Source organism: Echiichthys vipera (assembly GCF_963691815.1).
Source record: "Echiichthys vipera genome assembly, chromosome: 13".
Classification (NCBI taxonomy): domain Eukaryota; kingdom Metazoa; phylum Chordata; class Actinopteri; order Perciformes; family Trachinidae; genus Echiichthys; species Echiichthys vipera.
The window spans coordinates 26,356,329-26,372,944 of NC_139838.1; the positions used below are offsets into that span (position 1 = coordinate 26,356,329).

General features: G+C 40.0%; 1 protein-coding gene across 1 annotated transcript; it reads right to left on the reverse strand.

Moving 5' to 3' along the window:
- Positions 1-4,094: 4,094 nt before the first annotated feature.
- Positions 4,095-15,839, reverse strand: daxx (death-domain associated protein). The gene is made up of 11 exons (XM_083926275.1): positions 15,563-15,839; positions 14,198-14,452; positions 12,957-13,397; positions 12,456-12,587; positions 12,244-12,360; positions 11,534-11,765; positions 10,940-11,109; positions 10,072-10,261; positions 8,937-9,456; positions 8,129-8,264; positions 4,095-7,239 (listed from the first exon to the last, which is right to left on the reverse strand). The coding sequence occupies exons 2-11, from the start codon at positions 14,432-14,434 to the stop codon at positions 7,180-7,182; spliced, it is 2,235 nt and encodes a 744-aa protein (XP_083782401.1). The 5' UTR covers positions 14,435-14,452; positions 15,563-15,839; the 3' UTR covers positions 4,095-7,179.
- Between the last annotated feature and the right edge of the window lie 777 nt (positions 15,840-16,616).

A 16,616-nucleotide genomic window follows, 5' to 3' on the forward strand; every position in this document is an offset into this window, starting at 1 on the left:
CGTTAGAAGAGAGGAAACACCTTCACCTTGTTTGTTATTTTAAATTGTCAAATCAGCTCATGGAGACGCTCAGAACTTTTTTAACAGTCAGCGAGCTGCAGTTTCTCCACAAGGGGGAGCTCTTCACGCGTTGTCAGACCAGGAAACGAAAATGCAATATTGCATATGTAAAGGAATACCTCACCACCCCAAATATATTATTTTCATATCCATTACTAACCCGTTGTGCTCAAAACACACAAGGCAGCGGAATAATTACATGTTTCTGTGACCAGCAGGCGTGTTCATGTGTTTCACGCGGAAAGAAATTGTCAATGTGTCACAGGATTCACTGGACTCTGCTTCTGATTGGCTGCAGGTATTAACTGGCCACACTTTTCCACGGACTGCAGCTCGCCGACATAGCATGGCAGCTCGCCGCCGGCAACATTTCGCTGCTACTTGGTGTGAATTAGGCGTCACACAAGTCACGCAGTATGATCCAAATGTCATTCATCCAGTCGTATGTTCAGTACTTCCCAAAAAACGTACCATTTAAAACACTTTTGCATAAACAGTCTCACATTTGCACAGGCTGTCGTGTTGATATGAATAAGGTGAAGTATTTCAATATTTTTGATAATATCAGTTTTTAACGATGTGGTGTGCGTCTCATTCAGATGTAACATTAACGTAAAATTTAATTTCAAAAGAACAAGCTGTAATTTAAACGTATGGAAGAACATGGTTGCATATAGGAGAGAGGTGCGTCATTGTTTGGGATAAATCACTTTCAGAAAGGTGTGCCCCTTGTGGCCTCAGCTGGTACTGTGATGAACAGATTAAGCTAATGTAAACCTGCAGCAATGTGACAACCAGGATGTGTGATAGTGAAGACATGTAGCTGTTTTATTGTCAAACACACTTTAACCACATCATACTTCAGTGTAGCTACAGCAGCGGACAGAAACATGACTCGTGAACTCTTGAACATCTCACATGCCTTCAGAGATGTTTTACGTTTCCAGTTACAGAGAGATGAAGGATCTGAATGTTTGACCTTCTGTGAAGGTTTAGATATTTTTATATGCAGGTTTGGAGCACTGACTGAATGACAGGACTGATTTTGTTTCTGTGCAGTGATCTGTGACCTCCAGTGTTTCCTCTCTGACTGCTTCAGTCGTGTTTGTGGCCAAGTTGGGTTCCACATTTATCCCTGTTCGTTGACTCCTCTGCTGAACAGTCGGGGAGGAAACACTGGATGAGCGTAAAAGCAGAGCGTGTGAGAGACGTGCTTCTGTTAAGTGTTGCAGTGTGCCGACATGCAAGTGGGTCACTTTCACTGTGAGTGAATGTAGGTGAAGAAGATGAGCACATTTATTTTGTATGTTTCTATTCCTGAACAAACACAAAGAGACGGAGGTGTTTGGTGTTCACAGAAGGCTCCGTCAGAAATATGAGAACTTCTGAGCAAAGGAAGACGACTTTTTCACCTCCTGTCATCCCTGATGTTAGATTCTGTAATGTTCAAGCAACTTTTTCGGCACAAGGTGGATTTAAGTGGAAGACGAGACGTTTATATCTCTGTTAACTTTGTGATGATCGATCCTTTAAATAATCAATGAAACCTCAACAACGTTTTATGGAAAGTGCAAATGGAGGGATGAGAACCACAGGGTGCAGGTGACATTTTGGCCAATGACGAGTCATCAAATGAAAGTCTTTGATAAAGTCTTTCTACTGTCAAAAGGAAACATTCAATTCAGAGTTATTACTCAAAAACCAGAGGATCTAACACTGAACACACTCATAAGGCATAAGTGCACTTAGAAAAGAGAGAAAGCATATTTTTAAGTAATTATCTGAACTGAATTTGATAAAGTCAGGACAGAGTCTGATCATTCTTTATTTAGGCTCAAATATCACTTACACTTCTCGGGTTCTCAGCCCTCAAAATAGAAAAACTATAAATACATAAAAGGCTGTAATTATTAAGAAAATTTTTGCATCGCCTCCACATCTTTAAATTTGGCATCCTCATCTTTTGAAATGTACCGAATCAGAAAGAGAATAATTAAATTATGACCGAAAAAGCAACAAAATAGACCCAAAACCATCACACTTCGCTTTGGTGTCCTCTTAATTAATGAATTAATATGATGGATGTGTAATTTCAGCTTCATCTGCAGCTGCACCAGCACATTAAACAGCTTCTGACGAACAACAGACAATTTAAACACGCTAAACCCCGACCACATGGTTTCTCTTTGTCCCTTTTTATCTGAACGAGTGATAGAGGAGCTGAATGTTCATGTGTCGAGGGAAAGTAAAGATGGAAGGATCCGCGTAGAGAGCGGAAAGTTGCTGCTGCAAAGACGGAGGCATTTTAATTATTTTTGTACATTTCACAAACTCCACTTCTTACATGTCTTGTGACTGACCAGTGGATTGTTGAACAGAAAAGGACAAAGACAGCTGTCAAAAGACATTTTATGTAAATCCTGAGTGGTACTAATAATGTAATGAACTGCAGTACATCACTATTCACCTCTGCCCTGTATCAAAATAATGGGTTAATAAATGATTTGGTGCAAATCATGGACTTTGTCTGTCTTTAATGTATGTTAAAGTCTCAAAAAAATATATATGTAAATAATCTTGGACTGTATTTTAATGCTCTGCACAGGTGAAAGTGCATCTGCGGGGTCTAACTGCCTCTGTTGTGTAGTGGGGAAGTCATGATTCTCCAAAACATAGCCAGTGTGAGATGTGACCGCCATGTTTTTGGGAATGTACCACACTGTGAACATATGGTCACACTGAATTTGTATATTGTATATTATTTGTATAAATGGAGGAAACACTGATCCTGATTTTGACTTTTGATTAAAAGCTAATTTTTTATTCAAAATTGAAATACTCAGAGAAAACTGCAGCAACACTAACACTAAAGATATACAGCAATATACTGTTAAACTATAGCAGGGGTGCCCAATCCTGGTCCTGGAGAGCCACTATCCTGCATGTTTTAGGTTTCTCTCTGCTCCAACACACCTGAATCTAATGATTTGCTCGTTATCAAGCAGCTGAAGCTCGTCACAGGTTTGAAAGTTGTTAGACTCAAGTGTGTTAGATCAGGGAGAAACCTAAAACATGCATGACAGTGGCCCTCCAGGACCAGGATTGGGCACCCCTGTACTATACTTTTGCCTCTTACCGTCTCATTTCCCTCTATATCATAATGTACCATATTATGGCAAAATCAAAATCTTGAGGGGTGTCAAACAGATCCAGTAAAGAGCCGCTGTGGCTGCAGGTTTTCATTCCAACCCAGCAAAAACACACCTGGTCCAACAAATCAACTGAGTGAAGGCAGTTCAGGTGATTGAGTAAGTCGAGTCAGGTGTGTTCCTGCTTGGTCACAGGATTTTGTAACGCCTGAAATCAGCCAAGAGGAGGTGCAGAAGTCTAGTTTTCTCTCAGAACACTTGAATTACAATATGATGAAAGACTCTAATGGATCTTTTTTTTATGAAACATCACCAAAAATAGACTGTCCACCCCAGCTTTAAGATGTTACATTGACTGTTGCACTGTATATATATATATATTAATATATCTTATCTGGTGTACAGTGTTTAGACCTGTTAACCCCACTGCTACTCACAACACTGTCACTCATACGTACATGTTATTATGCATCTATGTATGTAAAGTTAATATTTTAATGTTTGTACCCCTTGATCAGTAAAGGTGTGTCTTATCTTAATCATTCATTGTACGCTGATTTTGCAATACACCGAAGAAGCTACTGCTATGGATGCAACAATCCAACATTTCCTCTCCCGATACCACGACTCAGGGTCACTGCTGTTAGATTAGAGCAGGGGCGGGCAATTCCTGAGTCTATCACTAATCAAACTGTGACGAGCATCAGCTGCTTGATAACGAGCAAATCATTAGAGTCAGGTGTGTTGGAGCAGAGAGAAACCTAGAACATGCATGACAGTGGCTCTCCAGGACCTGAATTATACAGAGGCTGCATATGTATATATAGAAAAGTATTGTTTTTATTTATCAAAATTGAAAAAGAAATTATTCACAGTTGATGGTGGATCACTCCTCTGCAAAAATGAGGCCGGGTAGATCGTAGCTACAGTGACTACATTGCAGGTCGACATTTCAGTGACTTTGAAAAGACTTTTTTCACTCCAAAAGATTGTTTCAACCTGTGTGGACAAATGTAGTAAAACGGGGAATTAGGGGGGGAAAAAAAGAGAAATGCAGGGATTAAAAAGTTGAGAACACCCCCGTCGTCCCCTCACCAAGAGACTCCTGACAGTAACAGAGCTCTACCACACAGCCACAGGACAGGCGACTAGTTAGATAAGCATTACACACTGGTCACACACAAAACAAATCTCATGAATCAAACCCTGCATGTCTTAAATGCAACACTGTGTTTAACAAAAAAGGAAAAACTTTATTCTACAGCAGGGATGTAGAAATGCCAACTTTAATGAAAAATGGAGGGAGACAAATGCATGAGTTAGGATAAAATGTCCCTCAGGTCATTAGACTCATGTTTAGGATCCTTAACTGGGACGAGATTTATCAAAAATAAAATTCTAGTTAAAATGCCTAAACTGCGAGGAGAGGACCAGGGCCCATATTCCCAAAACATGTGATCTTCAGACTACTGCGAAGACTAAAAAGCACTTAAAGTGTGTTCTTATAACCTCTCCACAAAGCTGGAGATCAACTTTTACTAAATATTTGTCTGTTTTGGGTCCGTCAGTGAATTCTTGATAGAAATACTGTAGGACGTTCGTCTCCACATCCAAATAAAGATTTATAAAGTCAAATGAAGGCTGAACGTCACTGATTTAACACAATTCAAAGAGTAACATGAGCTACTGACTAGTCAGGTAGATGTGCAGCTAATTATCAGCCTCTTACAAGTCAGGCAGCTCGTTATCAGTTAGCAGGTGTCCATGTAAGCCTCTTAATTATCAGACTACAATAACCACGCGGATGGTGAGAAGTGTAAACCAAAACCAAGCAAGAACAGCTTTTACTTCTTGCCCAACTTGTGCATGGAAATTTTATTAAAGGAAATTTCAAAGTCAGGAAAACTGAAAAAGCCAGTGTTGACATGATTATGAGGTGGATTTAGGAGCTGCACTTTCTGAAACACTCTTAGACCAAAACATGTAGGAGTCCTAAAATGAGTCCCTCCTGAATCAGCAGGTTAGGAGCTACTTTTAGCCGGAAGGTGTTTTGGGACTATGGACCCAATAAATATAGGTATCAGGACTGGGCAGGGGCCCGGTGAGACTCCACTCTGTTTGAGAAGCATTAGGGGGAGACACTTCTATCCCAACTTCCCTTCTTCTGTTTTGTCAGAATCATAAGGAAAGTTTTTTTTTGTGTGATCGCTACTTAAAAGTTTTAATGTCAACAAATCCCATGTGAAGGCCAAAACTCACAATGTGTTAGTCCGTCTCTCACTACTACCTCACTTCCTTACTTATTCCCTAAAACAGCTTGATACTGTAGTTTAAGGAGTAAGCAGTGCATTTGTTGGGGACTCTGGATTAATACACAGACGACGCTCTAGTGAGTATTTTCAGCAGCTGCAGGACGGTGTAAGTGGGACTGGCTTAAAACTACATTACATTATAATGAAGTTATATTATAATGAGTATCTGTTAACAGTGTTTCTCATATTTGGACAACAATGGACCTCTATGGCACAGAGGGACTAGATCTATCAAGCTTTGGAAACAGAGTTAAGTAATATTTAATCAATAGTTTTGTCTTTTCATAGGATTTGTTGACCATAAAGAAAATATAGAGTATCGCGGGTCAAACACTTGTGCACTAGCCTTGTCAGTGTTTTAACAAATAGCTATCTGGAGACTATTCAGCTATCCTACAGCAGACATACGTCTGAATAAAATCTTACTTTATTTGACATGAAAATAGAAATATGTCTGGAGAGGGAAACCTAAAAAGAAAAATGTAAAAATGACCACTGTTGCAGTCCACGTGTCGCTAACAGTAGAGCATTCAGCATCACACAGCTCAGTGATTCAAAGCACATCATAAATAGCAAATAAAACAAAGTCATCTCAAAATTTCTTTTATACAGACCATTACCTCCCCGCTCTCCTTTATGAAAGAAATCTGATTAAAATATAAAAATGTAAACAAACTGGCGGGTGAGCTGACCAAGCTCTCGCCAGTCGAGTGTCTGTGAAAACAAAACTTCCCCGTCTGGGCCACGTGTCCGGCTGCACAGTTCATGCTTTCAGGCACTGGTTTCTTACCTGAACCACACTAAAGAAAGTTCAAGTTGAGGAACAATCATCCTTAGAGAAGTATCTTTATGCTTTGCGTTCAGAGCGGCACAAAACTATTATCAATGTTATTACCAACTCAAGCGTTGTGCTGCATTCACACCAAAGTAGGTGGTAACTGTGGGTAGTGTGTTTAGGCTGCGGCTAAAAGTGGAAACAGAATCATCTTTTGGAGAAAGGCAACCCAACGCTAGCTGCGGTGGCCGATCATGTAACCAACTAACAACCAGACTAGTTAAAGTGACTCCTGCAACACAGCAGAACCATGCGCTAATCCACGCAGCGCCTGATTTGGTGTGAACGCAGCCTGAAGGTAAGGAAACACAGTGACAGAAGTTCGGCTGCACCCAACAGATTCTGATGAGTCTGCCTGACGACAGCCGAGGTCGACATGAGCCAGTGTTTTTCTGCTTAGAGGTAAAGACAGCTGTATTCTCTGGTGCAAAGAAGAGGACGCCTTGATTTTCCCCAAAAGAAAAATAAAAGTTTAAACAGCCTTTTTCTAGATGTCATTATTTTACAAATATTATATTTGTCTTTTACAGAAACACGTCTTCTTTTGGTAATATGTAACCAAATGACATGAAGTACTAAATTCATAGTTTTCCATGCCTTCCACAGCTACAAACGGCTTTTATGTGTCTTGAAAAAACTTGATAGTGATGGTTCAGATCATATTTATAATAAAAATTTCACAATTTTTAGAACTTTGGGGGGAAAATAAGGCTGAAAAACTGAGCTTTTTCCTCTTCTTATGAGCCAGCAGACAAGACGGTCCGTAGAAATGCATCCTGGTGAGATGTGGAAGAATCTTGGCTGTACTGTGAGAGGTCAAAGTTCATTCTGAGTCTGACAGGACGATGATCTCATCTGGGTCACACTGTGTGGCCACGTTGACCTGGAAACACAAACATGCACAGTTAGTACAAAGTCAGGATTATTTAATTGTATCAAGAAAATCTGAATTTATCACCATATCATTTGAATATCAAACACTGGATAAAAAAAATCTCTCAAAAAGAAAAATCTGTTTTAACATTCATCAAACATATCTATGAAACATACTATTAAAATTTAAATTTGAGGCAATCTGGGGCACATTTTCTGTCTGATGGCCAAAATACATGGGGTGTATGTGTAGCAACATGGCTATCGCAGCATGCCCATTGCATCCAATTGAAGCTGCTACGTGGACCTCAACTCTTTTGTTTGTTTTCATGCGTCTGTGGGCCCTCCAACTCTTACAAACTACATTGAACTGTAAAAACAAGTACACAAGTATGATTAAGATTGTTGAACCAGAGGGCAATGTGAAGCAGCACTTCCAAACCTGCATAACCAGCTCCATTATCACTTTGCAAAACTCAATATGCAAACAGTGAAGCCGGCAGCAGCTACACACTACTGACAGGAGTCTGTGTAGCAAAACAACACCCGCCTACGTATGTTGCACGTCTGTTCCCCATCTATTTTGTCTGTTATTCTCTTGTTTGAACTTTTTATTTTTGGAAGTATATTCTGAGCTGTCCTGGATGGGAAAGTACTTTGTTTGCTGTAAACTGTGCTGAACAAAATCTACCTTGTCTACAATTTGGGGGTTGAGGGGAACATCAAATCCAATGAACATATTCTTATGTAGTTGATGAGAAACACCTGTTTAACATACTGTATGAACAACCCGAGATGTCAGATTTTAATGATGTGAACGCCTGAGATGAGACTGGGGTCTAGGTTTCAAACACGAGCATAGATCTTCTCTCAATTCTCATCTCTCTACGTAGCCCCACCTTGTTCTTCTTGGGAGGCGGCGTCGACTGCGAGCTGCTGACTATTTCCTGGGTCGGAGTGTCTGCTCGGGTGGACTCTGCCCGCCGCGGAGAACTGCAGCTGAAAACGCCCATATCCAGAGGGATGTCTACCTCACTGAGGAGGGAACAATGGAGCGATGTAGAGTGGGACGGAGGGAGAGAGAATTGGGGAGAGAATATAAAATCAATGTAAAAAGAATATATAAAGAACGATCAAACAACTTTCAGTCACCTTTTTCCTCGAGTATTTCTATCTTTTCAAAAATTTAGGACTTACTTTTATCACTGAAACACTTTCTGAAACGCTCTGAGACCAAAATCTTAGGAGCCCTAAAATTAGAACTGACCATGCAAATTTTAAGAGTTAATCCTAAATCAGCAAGTTAGCAGCTAGTTTTAGCCTGAAGATGTTTGAACCTCAGATCAATTCAAACTATGTCCTGAGTAAATACTGTTTTTACGACATTTAGCAGCAACACATCCAAATTTCCTCCGTTTCGCGATATCAAACATTTTGCTGCTATAATATATTCGTTACATTGTAACAGTCCTTGAAAGAATCTGTGATTCATCCACTCCCGTTTACAGATTTGTATGTTTTATCAAACCTATGAAACTAAAACATTTTCAAACCTAGCCAACGATAAATACATGTAAAGTGTTTTAAAATAGATTTATAAATAAGTAAGTTTATTTACTTACATTACTAATATTAACCAATACACTAATAAATGTACGTCACATATTTTCCATGTCCTGAGCCATCAACAACAAAGCCTTACAGTACCTGTCATTGATGACTGTGTGCTTTGTATTTTGGGGGGTCCCTGATGCAATATCCTCCCTCTTCCTCTTCCTGCTCCTCGTGGTTCTCGGGCTGGGCGGCGGTGACGTGCCGTTGGTAGTTTGTGTGACGCAATTTTCTACGATGATTGTTGGTGACAGGGGCAGAGACACTCCATTGGCTGCTGCAGAGTCCTGAGTGACTGAAACGTGATCGGAGGAATCCATAGGCTCCTCTAATTCTGCAACTTTACCGTTAGATAACAGCGGCTGGTCCTCCGTCTCCACTGGCTCTGATTGACTGGGGCTCTGCTTAGGGGAGGGGAGGTCAGACATCGGAGAGATTAGGGACGTGCTTTCATTGGAAAGAGGACCACTTGTGACTGGCTCTTCATCCTCATCTTTCACGCTCCCTTCTTCCCCTGCAGAAACGCTTCCTGACAACTGATCCGTCTGATCCTCCTTGTTGGTATCGTCACGTACTGGTTCCGCCTCGTTACCGTTGTCTTCCTCGTTCTCATCATCTGGAAATGATGCAATGGAAATTAATGCAATGCAATGGATTCAATCTGAGAGAGAATTACTTATTTAAACCAAAATATGTTTTTAGAAATATGTTGACATTGTTTACCAGAGGCCAGAAAACCAACACTGAATTAACTGTGAACAGAATGATTAATAGCGGCTCGGACACCTGCTGACTTGTACAGGACACCCAGCCCATGTTGCATGAATTACCGTTGACATTCTCGTGGAACTGGTCTGCCTGCCTTGGCTGCTCTCTGCTCAGAATGGCCAATTACCCAGCCAGGTGATATAGAGACATGTGTCACATAGAGCTTAGGAGCTTAAAATGGATATTGCTTGTGCATGCTGGCATCGCCCATTTTAATTTAACTGTTTTAACTGTTTGATAGTGCTAATTCAATTCAATTCAATTCAATTTTATTTATAGTGCCAAATCATAACAAAAGTTATCTCAGGACACTTTACAAACTAGGTAAAGACCACACTTTAACTTATTTATGATTTACATAGACCCAACAATTCCCCCGTAGAGTTTATTAATTATTAATCACTCAAAAATTTGTATTGTCGGTTAACAGTTAATTATTAGCATTCCTAATCTCCTCTCTAACCTGCTCCATCCTGCTGAGTGCTGGCCTGGATCTCTTCCTCAATGTCTGGGTCTGATGATTCATCGTCGTCGTCTTCGTCATCATCATCATCCTCTTCTTCTTCTTCTTCTTCTTCTTCTTCTTCCTCTTCCTCCTCCCCTGCCACTCCATTCACCTCTTCATTTGCTTCTCCATTTTCTGATTTGTGGGCCTGAAAACAAGACATGTGATCGTCAGACTGGAATAAAGAGGAAGGCCGTGTGATTATTCAAACAAGAAAGAAAAGGGAAGTGGAAGAGGCAGGATCTGACGTTGGTCCCGTAAGTTAAGATCAAGTTATCGAGTTTAATCCCATTTACTACAAGTCGTTGTTACATTACCCAGAATTCAAGGCAGACTTTCTGTGAGGTAGGTCATCCGCCATCAGGCAAATATAATGTTGCAGTTAATTTTTGTATAATTTATACATTAAAGAAACCAGCAATATAACTAATATAATAACTAATAGTGTACAGCAATTGATACAGACATAATGGTTATTTTATTATATTATTTTCTCAGTATTCAATTCAATAATTGGATGACAATATAATACATACTGTGAATGTATAATAATGTGAAATATTATTTAATAAAGTTAATTGTGTAGTAAAGCACTTTTCTTATACATTTAAAGACACTTATCTGTGCAAAAACCACAAAAGCCTATAATTACCAGCCACGATATCAGAAATTGTTCATTTTTCCCCCCATTCTGCCACTACAGTGCATTCATGTGTCAATAGGGAGATCTATCATCTAAGACTTTACCAAGACAAAAAAGCATGTGAATCACTGAAAGCAGAAGATGCCTGTGATGATTTCCCTCCTTCCCCAGATGCTCACATACCCCTTTCTCCTTGCTGTCTTTCTCCAGTCGTTTGGTCCTCTCCTGCTCCTCCGTGTCCTCTTGTTTGACAGCGTACTTGGAGATGACATCTTCCAGACGGGACAGAGCCACTTCTCTGTTTGACCGAAGCTTCCGCAGCAGCGAGGGGTCTGAGAGAGCCGGGTCTTTGGCTTCAGAGGGTGGTAGAGAAAAGAGAGGAGAGAAAAGTGGTGGTTACATTTCTTATCAAAGTCATTTCTGTTTTTAGAAACTCTTTGTTGTGATTCTCTGTTATATGGTCTTCTGCTGTACTGTCAGAAATAATTTCCATTTTAATGCATTTTATTTATGTTTTAGTATTTACTGACAGACCAAAGTAAGTGTCAACTATGAACACTTCTGAACACTTTTAGACACATTTATTTTCATACTTGCATACTGCATGGGACACACTGATGAATGTGAAACTGCCCTTAAAAAGCTTAGTTCCTATTTGTCCAAACAAGAAAATAAAGGCTTCCTTTTTGGTTATTAACTATGTATTTGTGTTGATAACCTTCCATTGTCATTCTCAACAGCAGACAGAAGAATTCATATCTCAGCCTGAAGCCTTACCAGGCTTGTAGGGGTCAGTGAGGCGAGAGCCGAAGTTGTATACCAGGTCCTGGTGACGTCTCTCCTGGATGCGGTTAGCGATATCTCTGAAAGCCTCCTGGGCCATCTGGTTCAGATGTTTTCGGCTGAGGTTCAGGTTGTGGCGTTCATTGGCGCGCAGAACCTGCTGAAGGATGTCAGGGTAATCGGGAGGGTTCCTCAGCGCCTCAGCACTGTTGATGAAACGCTCGATCTGACCAGAGGAAGGGGAGTAAAGTAAGGAATCAGGACCGTATCAAATCACCCACATATAAAGACCGTCATACCAAATGAAGCATAACATGACCACAGTATATATCAGACATCTGCTAATTCACTCACTATTGATCCAAATACTGAAGGTCCTGGTTCAAAACTATCAAAATTAAACATTTCTTGATAGTACTAATTGATATAAAATCATTTTTAGATTCTGTAATTATCAGTTTTATGTTGTGCTCTAGAGGTTTCTGAAAAGATTTATAGTGATACAATTCTGCTGATGTTAATAATCCTGTTCATGTAAGATCAAGGTTAGCTCAAGATCCAACATGGTAGATGGTACAGACAGCCTGGTGTCATTTTTGCCACCAAAATGAAAAGACAAAGCCCAAGAACAACAAGAGACCATTGTCTGGGGTTCATATGTGAAACTGGCGTTGAGCCGCTTAAACCAACAACAACCAGCTCACCTTCCTGTTGATCTCAGGATAACGAGTGCCACTGTAGCGAATCCTCTGCTCAATGACTCGGCCAGTTAGTGTGTTGCAGCTCTTTAGTTCACACAGCTTTTCATAAATCTTCATCATCTGAAAGGGAAGAAAAACACATGCAAATAGCTGTCACACAACCTGGTGTGATGGCTCTTTTTAAAGCTTTCAGAGGTGTTTGTAACCATCCTGACCTTGCGTTTGAGCTTATGTTCCTGGATGTACAAAGAGTCCTCAGCTCCCATCTCCTCTAAACTCAGGTCGGCCTGCTGCAGGCGGTAGATCTCATCGTTGTACACTTTCAGAAGGTTCTCCAGGTACGCTATCTGAGAGAAAATGAGAAAAGATATACAGGGTCAGGCGTGATTGCATACACACCTTCTGGTCATACTTATAGGCACGTAAAGCTGGTTGTTTGTGTTTGCTGACTAAAGTTGTTTGTCTCGGATGAAAGGAAACCGAATAAGTCGTGATTGGTTGACAGCTTCTAGTCAAGTAACAATTACAGATAATTTATTTAAATTGCCGATCCTGCTGTAGATTTAGATCATGTAAATTTAATTTCAATCACTTTTTAAATAAGAATTGAAATTGTGACAGCCCTAATAAATAATAGAATTAACAGCTGAATTGTTTAAAAGGTTGTTATCAGCTAAAAACAATACTAATTACACCTGGTAGTGTTCGACACTAACCTGTTTCCTGGATGCCCTCTTTGCCTTTTTCTCGGCTTCCTGCCCCTCCTCATTAGTGCCCTCCTGCAGCCCTGAGGTGGAAGGTTGTTTATCCTCTTCTGTCGATTTCAAAACTTCCTTCTCCTCTTTAGACTTATGTCTGCTTTTGTGCATAACTGAAGTAAATGGGTCAGAACTTGATGTTGAGGTAGAAGGCCCAGGTTCAACCTTGGTGAGGGTCAGCCTCTTCTTGGCTGAATGCTGCTTGAGTGCAGTGCACAGTTCACTGATGTAGACAAAGGTTTTGGAGCTGCTGGCCTGAGCGTGAGTCAAACATCGTCCCAAAGTGTTCCTGAACTCCACGGATGACAGATAGTCGGGGGAGGCCTTGCCATGCTTGGTTTGGAGGAAGGTCAAGACCTCGGGGCAATCCTGGGTGTGAGCTGAGCAGTGCTCCACAAACTAGGAGTAAAGAGAAAAGAGACATGGAGGAGAAGGTGACAAGAGGGACATGGAGAGACAAAAAATAGTATGAAACATTGTGATTCTGGTTTTTCCAGTTCACACCACATTTAAGGACTGCAACCGAGGATTATTTTCATTAATTAATTAATCTGACGGTTATTTTCATTAATTAACCTGACGATTATTTTTTTTCGATTAATGGTTTGGTAGAAATGCCCATCACAGTTTCTCAGTGAAAAGGCGGCGATCCCTCTGAGAGGCTGAAAACATTATTAAAAACTTATTTTCACAATGAATAGATTATCAAAATAGATAGTAATTATTTTCTGCTGGTCGTTGCAGCTTCAATCACTTTACGACTCTGTCGTATTATGACTATCATGGGGTCAAGTACTGTGTTCAAAGATCAGTGCAATGAAAAGCGAAAGGTATCTTGTTTCATTTTAATCACTTATTTCCATTGAGCTGCTGTGATAAGCTGTGTCGGATCAAAAAAAAGTTGATCTTATCTTTTCAACGTACTGAAATAGGCTTCAGGACTTCCTCAAAGGGAGCTTTTACTTAAAGCATTGTATTACATACGATATCAACATAGTCATCGGGGTGAGAAATGATCACAGCTACCATCCAAAGGCTGATATATGTTGGACTAGACATGTGCATTTGTCTAGAGTTTTACTGCTCTTATTTAAGCAACCATCATTTTTTCATATTTTGAAATCATCTTTTTGTGGAACAGCACAACAACACTGATAGAAATGACCAGACACATTGGATAACACTCATTATGAGCTCACCTCAGTGAACAACTTCTGATTCTCTGCCTGCAGAACGTGCGTTTGCTTCTTCGCTGAGGCAAAAGGAGACTCTGTTATGTGAGTAGGTCCCGGCGACTGAGCTCTGGCATATTTGGCTTTACGCTGAGAGGACAAAGTGGAGGCAGAGCAGGAGGGTTGAGAACTCCCCTCTTCATCATCGTCGTCATCATCAAGGATTATGATCTTATCCGTCATCCAGGCAGGAACCACCGCCATCCAAAATGTTGTGGATTTCTGCTTTCAGAAAATACAAACAGGGAGAATGTTGATCAGGGAAACTGAAAGTACAAGATGTTAAAGAAACAGTACGAAGTTAAAGGGCAAACAATACATTTTGCAATGCTCCGAATCTGAATGGGTATTATTTCCAAACATAGTACGAGGAAGTTAAAGAGAAAGCAAAGGACTACAATGTTCAAGAAAATATATAAGAAAAAAAAACGTTCTGGTGGAGCACGAGGGTTGAGGGTGGGTTTAGTAACAGTTGTGATGACTGATGTATATTTTGTTTAATATTAAACTAAATGTTATACCGTATAGTAGTGATAGACCGATACATCGGTCAGATATATGCATTTTTTAGGTGCATCGTACTGGCTGATGCAGGCTGCCGATTTTCCCCGGCACTATGTAGAGACAGGCGTCCACAGGCAGCTCCGTGTTGCTGGAGACGCCTTTTTAAGTTCAATAAATGTTCCTTTTATTTAAACTGAGACTTGTAACATTTGTTATCATCATTGTGAAATTTTTATGATGTAAATTGACAGAGCAAAAGTATTATCAGCTCAAGAAAATCGGCAGTCTGTATCGGTCATCGGCTAAGGCTGCAAAAACAATCGGAATCGGTCGATCCCTAAAATATATGTACTTAAAGTACAAAAAGTAAAAAATTAGTACCACTGGTATAACTATATGTCATCATATTATTATTACCGCTATAGACCTTTTCAACGGAATTCCATTGCTAGGCAACAGCCTTGGTCCTTGTTAGCTTCCTGTCAGTTGATGCAGTTCGCATTCACTGCAACAGGAAATAAACTAGCTTACATTTAGACTGTTTACATCTTTGAGGAGGTCTTTTACAAACACTGCTGCTGATAGTTTTGTACTTTTACTTGACACACATTTTGAATGCAGCAGTCTTCCTACAGCGTGATATTATTTATGTTACTTAAGTAAAGAGCACTTCTTCCCCAGCTGGGTTTAAGAAATGAAACCAACAGCCGGGCAACAATAAGTGGAACTGAACAACACAGTAACATCACAAACATGTTGATAAATGAGACGAAAGCTATCGTTAGGAAATAAAGATGTGCACGGTGACACGATCACACACATACATACCTCTTGTTTATGAGCTCTTTGACGAAACAACAGGATGTTTCTCCGCGATGGACCATTAAAAATGTTTAGTTAGCGTACGTTAGCATTAGCTAGCTAGTTAGCACTGAGACCAAAAAAGTGAAGGAAGTAAGAAAACAACGAGCCAGAAGAAAACGCCGCATTTTGTCTTTTTTAGGACATTATTTACTAAACAAAACGAACCCGCGGTGCTACTTAATCTCACACATTTGAAAACAACACCTGTTTACCAAAACAACGCTCGTAAACTTCGCTATCCTGTCGCACATCGAAAGCTCTTTGTCGAAAGTGAACCCGCTAAAGTCATATCAGCTCCAACGCGTCTTCTGATTGGTCGACGGTTGGTGTACGGGCAGTAATGTGGTTCGCCATTGGCTGAGCAGCTGCTTCGTGTTATTTTACTTTTATGGCGGTATACGGTCTATGGGTGCAACCATATGTTATATTGGCGACTACCGCCACCAATTGTATGAAGGACTGAACAAATAAAATAAATGCACAAAACCAGAAACATTTTTAACCTTTAGAAGGATTTTATTGAGAAACAAATACAAACATTTATTTGTCAATATCACTCCTGAATCAAAACAGGAAGTGACCCCCAGTGTATTTATGACCACTCTTGCAGGGCTTGAGCCACATCATATTTATTAGTCATAGTTGTTTATGTTTTTTGTTTATGTTGTCTCGTGTCTTCATGTATACTTGTTGGAGCTTGTGTTGCAAGACAAATTTCCATGCAACTGGACAACAAATCTTCTTATCTTATCTTACAGTGCCTAAAGAAAGTCATAATACCCCTTTGAAAGAGTCACTTTTTTGGTTTTGCAGCCTGAAATGATAATACGTAAAAAATAAATATTTTCCAGCGTGATTTACACATTTTGCCCTAAAACATTCAAGTGATTTTTTCTAAATTTATGAAAATAATTTAAAAATAATTAAAAACTAGAATAGCAGGGTTGGACAAATTATGAGTCCCTTTATAATAACCATTATAAACATTCTCAGGTATAACCAAAAACCTTCCAGATTA

Bases quoted from the DNA above. Each gene is read 5' to 3' on its own strand.
- daxx (XM_083926275.1), bottom strand. From the start codon at position 14,434: ATGGCGGTGGTTCCTGCCTGGATGACGGATAAGATCATAATCCTTGAT. The intron at 12,361-12,455 runs GTCAGGATGGTT...CTTCCCTTTCAG, and splicing joins AACATAAGCTCAAACGCAAG to ATGATGAAGATTTATGAAAA. The intron at 8,265-8,936 runs GTACTGTAAGGC...TTCCCTCCTCAG, and splicing joins CACACAGTCATCAATGACAG to TGAGGTAGACATCCCTCTGG.